Source organism: Carya illinoinensis, chromosome 11 (genome assembly GCF_018687715.1).
Source record: "Carya illinoinensis cultivar Pawnee chromosome 11, C.illinoinensisPawnee_v1, whole genome shotgun sequence".
NCBI classification, from domain to species: Eukaryota; Viridiplantae; Streptophyta; class Magnoliopsida; order Fagales; family Juglandaceae; genus Carya; species Carya illinoinensis.
In genome coordinates this window covers 6,181,801-6,191,577 of record NC_056762.1, presented here as the reverse complement: position 1 = coordinate 6,191,577, position 9,777 = coordinate 6,181,801, and the positions used below count along the sequence as shown (strand labels likewise).

Below are 9,777 nucleotides of genomic sequence, written 5' to 3'. Positions count from 1 at the left end.
CTTGATTTGAATTGATTTATGAATATTAATATTTTCTGAATCTCATTAGGATGTGTTTGAATATAAATAAATTGAGATATATATTTGAATATATAAAATAAATTAAGATAAATTTAATCTTATTTTTATAAAAAATTTAAAAAATAATAGATCCTATTATATTCATTCCAAGTTCCAACAACCAAACTATATTCATTCCATCGACCAAAGGCAGCCTAAGGTTAGTTGTTACGAAGGTTTTTTTAGTTAGAGACATCAGACGTGTCCTGTAACGGATGAAAACAGCTGGATACTTTCATCCTCCAATCAAGGCTAGCAGAGGGTGGAGCTCCAAATAATTTATTTATGCAGCACAAAATCCGTTTTATTTCCGAACGGCCGTAATGAACCGGGGGAGAGGCGCAGCTGAGAGAATTGCAGAGAGATGGAGAGGCTAAGTACCACGAGATGGATAGCTACTGTGACCAGCATATGGATTCAGTGCAGCTGCGGTTCATCCTACACCTTCAGCGTCTACTCCTCTGAGCTCAAATCCACCCAGGCCTACGACCAATCCACTCTCGACACCGTTTCCGTCTTCAAGGACATCGGTGCCAACGCTGGTATCCTCTCCGGCCTCCTCTACTCCTCCGTCACCCTCGGTAACCCACGTCTCCGTGGCCCATGGGTGGTCCACGTCGCGGGGGCAGTCCAGTGCTTCATGGGATACTTTCTCATATGGGCCTCCGTCGTCGGTTTGATTTATCGGCCTCCCGTGCCGCTGATGTGCTTCTTTATGTTTCTGGCGGCTCATTCTCAGACGTTCTTCAACACCGCCAATGTGGTCACTGGTGCACACAACTTTCCAGACTATGGTGGGACGATCGTGGGAATCATGAAGGTACGACGCGTGGGTGTTTTTGTTTGTGTATACTGCTTTGATTGATCGGAGCTCTGAGCTTCTGTTCTGGGTATTCCCATTAAATTATTTCAAACACGCCCTTGGAAACTCAAACATCTTTCATCGGAATTTTAATTAGTTTGGATGTTACATTAATAGAAAGAAAACTAATTTCCAAACTGCGAAGGGAATTCCTCTTAAGCTTTGCATGGTGATCTAAAAATCACTAGACTAAGGCCCGTTTAAAAATTAGAGTCAATTGATATCAATAATTTGAATGAACTCTCAAATTACTAAATTCTTCTCAATTCAAAACTTCTGTAAGATTCAAAACCTTTTTCAACACAATGTCTCTTAACACGTGAACACAACCTTTTTTAACTTTACATAAATACATTTAAACTCATCATAATATCTAAACACATTTAAACTAATTTTTGATAACTCTACTATAATATCTAAACATATTTAAACTCATCCATTATCTTAATTCACTATTATATATAAAGGATTCAATTAATCTCAATTAAGCTAAATATCCCAACGGGGCGATTGCATTCAATGGGAGAGAAAGTGTGACGAATTAGCGCAGTGAAATGGGCAACTATGAGCAGAGTAACGGACAAGTGCAGCAGCAATGGCCTTCGCGATGTGACGCTTTTTCTGTTCTGTTCTTCGAAAGAGACGACTCCATGGAGCAATACCCGTGAAGTAATTTCCTCGACTTGTTTTCCAAGAAAGATAAAAAGAATAAAATTACAACACATTATAAAGATCATTAAAGATTGAAGGGATAGTTTCAAGTGTACTAATGCTTGGTTGTGGACTTTGCTGTGGTGGCCACTCAGGCCTCGTTAATTTTTATAAAATTTCTCAATTCATTTCATTTAATACTTATAATTTACTTTCACATAAAATAAAATAAATAATTTGACTTTTTTAAATTCTAAAATGTTTAGGCGTTTCTTCCTCTAAATGTTTATTTTAGGCCTACCAGGTAAAGTTTGAGGAGAATTAATAGATGATCTCTATAGCTGAATACAAGCTCTTTAAATAAAAATCCCTAGCTCATATTCTTCTTCCTTAAGCTGGGTTTCAATGCTCTGCATGACCAAACTAAAATTTATCAGAGGTCGTGTTTGTGTTCAGCGCCTCTTGCATATGTATATATCCATCCACTATTTTTATTAGTAAATTTGTAAGCTATTTGTGCATTTAAAAGCATTGCATAATTGAATTTCATATGATGTAAAATATCCTATTAAAGAGTTCTATGAGAATGATTAACTGTTGGCTATGACTCAATTTATGTTTGTGACAATTCCGATGCGGATGTTAATTTTCCTTGTGAAGTCACTGATGAACAAAATTCCTGGCTATTATCTTCATGGAACCTATAATACTTTCCATGAAAATTTTCCATTCTAACTTCTTTGATGGACAGGGATTTCTTGGTCTCAGTGGAGCAATACTAATCCAAGTGTATGAGACAGTGTGCAAGGGAAATCCAAGCACATACATCCTTATGCTTGCTCTGTTGCCTGCATTTGTCTCCCTTGTGCTTATGTTTTATGTGAGAATTTATAAAGCAACCACGGGGGATGACAAGAAGCACTTAAATGGTTTCTCTGCTGTTGCGCTGATCATCGCCGGTTATCTCATGATTATGATAATTTTGGAGAACATATTCACTTTGCCATTATGGGCACGTATTTCTACTTTGATACTTCTTCTGCTTCTATTGGTATCGCCTCTTGGAATTGCAATCAAGGCCCAGAAGGAGGACTTGAGGAGATTACCACAAATGGATTCAATTCATAGTAATCTGTTAACTGAACATGCCGAGCAAATCACATCACCAAAGTTTTCTACAGCAGAGGATCCCATAGAGAGTGGTGTATTGCTGAGTGGTGAGGGCCAAATGCAGGCCACTTCGGATGAAAACATGCTACTGAATGAAGAAAACTTGAATCTATTGCAAGCGATGCGTACTATAAACTTCTGGTTGCTGTTTATTGCCATGATATGTGGAATGGGCTCTGGGCTGGCTACAATTAATAACATGAGCCAAATTGGAGAATCTCTCAGTTACACAACTGTGGAGATAAATAGCTTAGTTTCTTTATGGAGTATATGGAATTTCCTTGGCCGTTTTGGAGCAGGGTATTTATCAGATTATTTGCTGCACACAAGAGGTTGGGCACGGCCATTGTTGATGGCTATTACACTAGCCACAATGACTGTTGGCCACATGGTTATTGCTTCTGGTTTTCCTGGAAATTTATACATTGGTTCAATCCTTGTGGGAATTTGTTATGGTTCACAGTGGTCGTTAATGCCCACGATCACTTCGGACATATATGGTGTTGGGCACATGGGTACTATTTTCAACACAATTGCCACAGCAAGTCCAGTGGGATCTTATATTTTCTCTGTAAGATTGATTGGGTATATCTATGACAAAGAAGCTTCTGGTGAAGATGACACATGCTATGGTACTCAATGTTTTATGTTATCTTTTCTAATCATGGCATCTGTGGCTTTGTTTGGTGTCCTTGTTGCTGTTGCGTTGTTCTTTCGTACTAAGAGGTTCTATCGGTTGGTTGTGCTTAGACGTTTGATGCATTAGCCAAATTGATGACTACTAAATATGAAAGCTTTGTGCGCATGGAAAGGTCATAGATGAGGCCATAGCTTCTTAGGGAGGGAATGGTATCTCAGTTTTGAGGAGGAAATTACAGTTTTAAGTTTGTCATATTATTGATATTCATTTCCTGTAGTTACAGTTTATCATCATCTTGTTTGGAACTGTGTACGTGATTTCCACTGTGAAGTAGTCGAATTCTTACTCATTACCAGCTCTTCTGAAGTGAGCTTCTTCTGGCTGCTTCACCTACAACATTTAACTAAAAAGAGGATGGGAAGTATTGGAAAGTCGGATCTGAGCTACCCTGCTTTATAAAAGGAATGCTTTTGTAGGTAGCTGCAGGTTGCTGATTCAAATTCCATATAACAGAGTTCAAGTTACTGTTTTTTTCTTCTCTCTGAAGACTCTGGGTCTCTGATATTCAAGGAGGTAGCCCTTCTTTGTGCTTTAGTCCGAGTAACAGCAAGTTTTGGTCTCAAATATTTGTTTCAATGCCAATGCTTTAATAGCTGGCACTAAATTAGCTGGAAATCAGTTCGGGGCCTTTATTGAATTTTCCAAGGGTTTTCTTATATTCCTTTTCTTTGCTATGGACTTTCTAGAGATTTTGCAAGTTCAATGGGTCTTTGAATATTTCTTTGCAAGCTCTGGAGAAGAAGGATAAAGATGAATATGAAAAGGTACCTCTGAACTGCAAAGCTGGTTGTATAGTTCCCAAAAATATTGATAAGAAGGTTTTGGCAAGGGTAGACAGGGAGGGGTTTTTTTTTTTTTTTTTTTCTCGAAAGAGTTGCGGTTTGGGGATTTGGAAACAGAGCAGGGTGTTCATTTGAATTGGGAAGAAGTGGTTGGATGATTACAGAAAGGTCAATTGGAAGAAGATGAGATTGTGGTGAATTCCTGGTGATATGAAGTGTGTATCAGTGTGGTGAAGGATGTGAGAACGGAAACTTGCTTGCTTTAAGTTATTTAAATTCATATCATATTCTTATTTAAGTTAATTAATGAATTCATTTTTTTAAACTTTCTTATATATGATTTCAAACGCTTGAATTATAATATATGTGTGGAGCTAAAAAAGGGCTTTGCCCCCACTTTTACAACATGAAGAAAGAAGGGTGGAAGGGTAAACCACTCACACTAGTTTTATCTATATAGAAGATGAGTAATGTTACGTATAGTCGTAAAATATGTAAATATCATATAGTTATTTTTAAAAAAGAGTGAGAACTATTATTAAAAAATTAATTTTATTTTCACGTAGATATCATATTTATTTATTTTAAAATAATTACACAACGTTTGTATATTTATGACTACAAGTATCATTTATCATAAAAGATTAATCAAAATTGTATTATTAACAATTAAAATATGGTTCAAACTTGTTATAAATTGTTCAATTCAGCAAGTTAGAATTTTATACGTATTTGGGAACTTCTTATACAAGAGTTCTAATTTCGTCGTGCAGGAAACTTTTGAAAAAAAAAAACGTACATTAGTGGCTATAGATGTGACAAGTGAAATCGGAGTTTCCCTGTGATTCGGTTGTCCGATCCGAGTTTCCCCTGTAATTCTAAGTCGGACACTGCAATGACAGGCAATCTCGGTTGCTTGCAAAACATTCCAAAACCCTCCGATAGTGCAATGCAAGAAAGCGCAACGGTCGGGCCTACAATACTTGAAAACAAGTATTTCATTGGGTGTGACAGTGACATGGACGGATCGAAAAGAAGACATGCCCTCCTAGGATGCTGCGCGCGTAGATAGGCATAACAAGCTGTAAGTATCCGAGCAAAAATAGAAGGAGAGGAGAGGATAGCGATTTGGAAGGATCGATATTAGATTATGGAGAGGTTGCTGATGAGCAGCAAATGGATAGCAACGGTGGCAAGCATATGGATCCAGTGCAGCGTCGGCGCATACACCTTTAGCATCTATTCCTCTGTGTTGAAATCCAGCCAAGGTTACGACCAGTCAACGCTCGACATCGTTTCTGTCTTCAAGGACATCGGTGGCAACGCCGGCGTCCTCTCCGGCGTCTTGTTCTCAGCCGTGGCTGTTGGTAACAGTAACCTGTCAGGTACCGTTCGATCCCGGAGTTTCTCTGGGCCATGGGTTGTCCACCTTGCCGGGGCGATTCAGAACTTCTTGGGGTACCTTCTAATGTGGGCTTCCGTCGTCGGAGTAATTCACCGGCCTCCGGTGCCGTTGATGTGTTTCTTTGTGTTCTTGTCGGCTCATGCTCAGACTTTCTTTTCAACAACCAACATGGTTTGTGGTGTGCAGAACTTTGCCGAATGTGGGGGGACCATTGTGGGAATCATGAAGGTATATACAAAATCTTTTAGAGAAAGCAATGTAAAATGAAGAGTCTTGGATTCCACACCTAAAACTTAAATCTATATTGGATTAGCTATATAATTCATAGTAATATTTTTTTATTTTTTAAATTGTTATCAATTTTCTTTTAATATAATATTTATTTTTTAAATAATTTTTACTTTTATTTTCATATTTTTCAACCATCTATACATCAAAATATATAAAATTGCAAATTTATGTTGGTCAGACAAACTGCTCATATGAGTTCATGCTTATTCTCGAAGATTTTGTATTAGCAGCAGATATTGTAGAGTTCACATAACGTCTATGTCTCCAAAATTAGATCATCTAATTCGTTGGAAAATTAGTAAAGATCTCTATTCAAATAAATATCCATTACAACTTAAGAATGGAACCTTAATTTTATGAACATTTTTTTATTAGCTAAAAAAAAAAAATGCTTGTTCAAATTATGATCTTAGGCTAGTTATGATGTCTTTTTGTCGATGCTATGTACTGCAGTCTTAATTGGTTGTCGCAGGGTTTTCTTGGTATTAGTGGAGCAATAGTGATCCAAGGGTACGAGACATTCATCAAGAACGAGCCGAGCACTTTCCTGCTGATGCTTGCTCTATTGCCTACGTTCGTCTCCCTTGCGCTTATGTTTTTGGTGAGAATCTATGAAGATCCAGACACGACTGATGACAGGAAGCAATTGAATGGTTTCTCTGCAGTGGCTCTGATAGTTGCTGCTTATCTCATGATCATAATTAGTTTGGAGAACATCTTCACTTTGCCATCATGGGCACGCGTTTTTACCTTCATACTGCTCTTGCTTCTGCTTTCATCACCTCTTGGAATTGCAATCAAAGCCCAGAGGGAAGAGGACTACTACAAGAGATCTCCTAAAAAGGTTTCTGTTGAGAGTAATCCTTTAATGAAGTCATCAAAGTCTTCTGCAGCCAAGGATCCTCTGGCATACCAAGAACTGCCTGGTGGTGAGGGTGATCAAGTTAATCATGCTACTTTAGATGACATAATTCTATCACAAGAAGAGGGCATGAATCTTCTCCAAGCCATGAGCACCTTAAACTTCTGGTTGCTGTTTGTTGCCATGGTATGTGGGATGGGAACTGCGCAAGCTGTGGTGAATAACTTGAGCCAAATTGGGGAATCTTTCAACTACACACGTGTGGAGATCAGTAACTTGGTGTCTTTGTGGGGAATATGGAACTTTGTTGGCCGTATTGGAACTGGGAATTTATCAGATTATTTGCTGCACACAAGAGGTTGCGGGAGGCCATTTTTAATGGGCATTACTCTTGCAGCAATGGCTGCTGGCCATGCTGTTATTGCTTCTGGTTTTCCACGAATTCTATATGTGGGTTCGATTCTGGTGGGCATCTGCTATGGTTCACAATGGGCGCTAATGCCCACCATCGCTTCTGAGATGTTTGGGGTCAGACATGTTGGAACCATTTTCAATGCAATTGGGATAGCAAATCCTGTTGGATCTTACATTTTCTCTGTGAGAATAATTGGGTATATTTACGACATGGAAGCTGGCGGTGAAGATAACTTCTGCTTTGGTACTCATTGCTTTATGCTTTCTTTTCTGATAATGTCATTTGTGGCTTTTTTGGGGTTTCTTGTTGCCATTGCCTTGTTCTTTCGTACTAAGCAAATCTATCATCTACTTGTGCTCAGAAGGTTAAACCGTTCTTTAAGGTAAAATAATGCTTAGCATCCCATTTGATGACCATATCTCTATACCTTGGATAAAATTATTATTTTTTAGTTTTTTTTTTTTTTTCATTTTCTTTAAATGAAAATGGACTTTTATTAATGTTTGTCGAATATAGTTAAAAAAATAGTTCCATTGATGGCCAACAAATGGGATTCCGATGCTATGCCAACTTTGTGCGGGAGAAAGAAGTATTTGCTGAGACAACTATTCTTTTCGTGGGTTACTTGCAAGAAACTAAAGTGTACAATTGCACGCCATGTGTTTGGGATTTCAAAAGTATCATATATATATATCATGACAGTCCTTGCAATATATCCAATTTGATGGATTGTTTTGCCACGATTTTCGTTTTGGGCTCACCACTTTTGATATGCTTCTCAAATGTTTTGGCTTTTGTTCAAATGGTTCTTAACTACACACTTTAAATACCATAGACAATAGAATATAATGATGGCCTAAAGAATGAAGAGATTGAGTGCGAATTGATCGATAAAGAGATCCGAAAGAAGGATTGAGAGTTTATCAAGATTCTTGTGAAGGGAAATTGTGGCTAATGTGTCCATTATCACCTCATTGTCAATAAGACTGAAGTGAAATGGGAGGGTCTATTCATTTGTCAACTTGTCAATGTTTAATGACACCATAGAAAACGACATTTCAACAAATGAAGTATATATATTTTCTCAATTGTGATCCATTATGGACTGTTTTATGGCTAAATCCAATATATATTTTATTGTATTTTTAAATTATGGATCTCTCTTTTATTTTTTTATTTTTATTTTGTGCCCTTTTTGTGGGGACGACCAGTACTCTATTTTTAAATCATTCCCTTCCCTTTAATCAAATAGCCAAAGCACAAACTAATGTAGTTGGAGATCCATTGTAACTATGGCACCAATTTGAGCAAACTCGTTGCTAGAATTGTTCACACGGGTGAGGATTTGAGTACAGATATCCGATTTGCATCAGAACATATTAATGCGGTCTGAATATCTATTTGGGATGGTCTGACTCTAACTTATATAGATATCTTAGTATCAAAACCTAGATACTCATATAGCAAACGACACGTGGCCTGATGGCACAGGACCCACATTTTCAAAATTTTTTTTTTTTTTTTTTGAAGTACCCACATTTTCAAATTGGAGATTATGAATTCGACCCTCCAAGATATTAAAAAAAAAAAATCTAGATACTATACTATCTTCAAAAAAAAATCTAGATACTATACTATCTTCGTCGTGTTTAATTCTAATTGCCCATGCTTAAGCTTATTTCATGGCCATTTTTTATATGTATATTTTTGAAAATTCTAAGGACTTTTTATAAGCCTTTTTGTGTTCCAATATTTTTGTAATGATTCTATAAGACTGAAATAAAAATAAAAATAAAAAGATTAAATTAAATATAATAACACTGAAAGAATTGAAAAATTAAAATGAGAATGAAACACAAGAAAAATTCATATAAATATAAAAAAAATAAAATAAAATCACCTTTAGATGGCCAAGAGGTGACTATGTGGGCCATCAAGCTGTGGAATGACCTGTGAGTATCCCGAGCGGCCCGTATGACGAAAGAACAAAAAGCTAAATGCAGTCGGTAAGAGAAAATGGCATACAAACGGCTCAGAGGCAATATGATGTGGCATGCTTTAATGAAACGGCGTCATTTTATTAATTGGAGAAACGACGCCGTTTCTTTCAGATCCTTAGGTTACAGTCTCTGTCCCCTCCCCTTTATTCCTTCGCGCTGTTGGTGCCATCAGCTCTGACCACCACATCAACTGAAAAGAGCGTGTCGGGAGTTGTTGACCGTGTAGTGCACGGCGTACGGCGCTGCCGAAGAGGTGTTGGGGACCTCAATATCCGCGACGAGGTCGGAGACAAGGTTTTCTCCATGGGACCCAGATCTGGAGCGGAGGAAGGAGTCCAGTACCTCACGGCAGAGCATGGCGATGAACTCGTTTGTCCGAAGGGTCTTCCCAAAGTCCTTATTGTTTTGAGGACTGTAATCTCCATACTTGTTGCATCTGAGTTCTTTGTTTAGTCTTTTTTTTTTTTTTTAATCTTTTGTTGAGTGTAAAAGGTAGTTAAGATTTGATTTTGGGTGCAGGTGAGGTGACGAAGACAGTCTTAGCTATCATGTTCACGGAGGGTCTTGATAAAAATGGGT

General features: G+C 37.7%; 2 protein-coding genes across 2 annotated transcripts; both read left to right on the top strand.

Annotated features, from left to right (window-relative positions):
* The first annotated feature begins 209 nt into the window (after positions 1 to 209).
* LOC122281474 (protein NUCLEAR FUSION DEFECTIVE 4-like) lies at positions 210 to 4,588 on the top strand. Its single transcript, XM_043092972.1, has 2 exons — positions 210 to 880; positions 2,325 to 4,588. The coding sequence occupies exons 1-2, from the start codon at positions 425 to 427 to the stop codon at positions 3,507 to 3,509; spliced, it is 1,641 nt and encodes a 546-aa protein (XP_042948906.1). The 5' UTR covers positions 210 to 424; the 3' UTR covers positions 3,510 to 4,588.
* Positions 4,070 to 7,614, top strand: LOC122281473 (protein NUCLEAR FUSION DEFECTIVE 4-like). Its single transcript, XM_043092971.1, has 3 exons — positions 4,070 to 4,207; positions 4,999 to 5,858; positions 6,394 to 7,614. The coding sequence occupies exons 2-3, from the start codon at positions 5,376 to 5,378 to the stop codon at positions 7,582 to 7,584; spliced, it is 1,674 nt and encodes a 557-aa protein (XP_042948905.1). The 5' UTR covers positions 4,070 to 4,207; positions 4,999 to 5,375; the 3' UTR covers positions 7,585 to 7,614.
* The last annotated feature ends 2,163 nt before the right edge of the window (positions 7,615 to 9,777 follow it).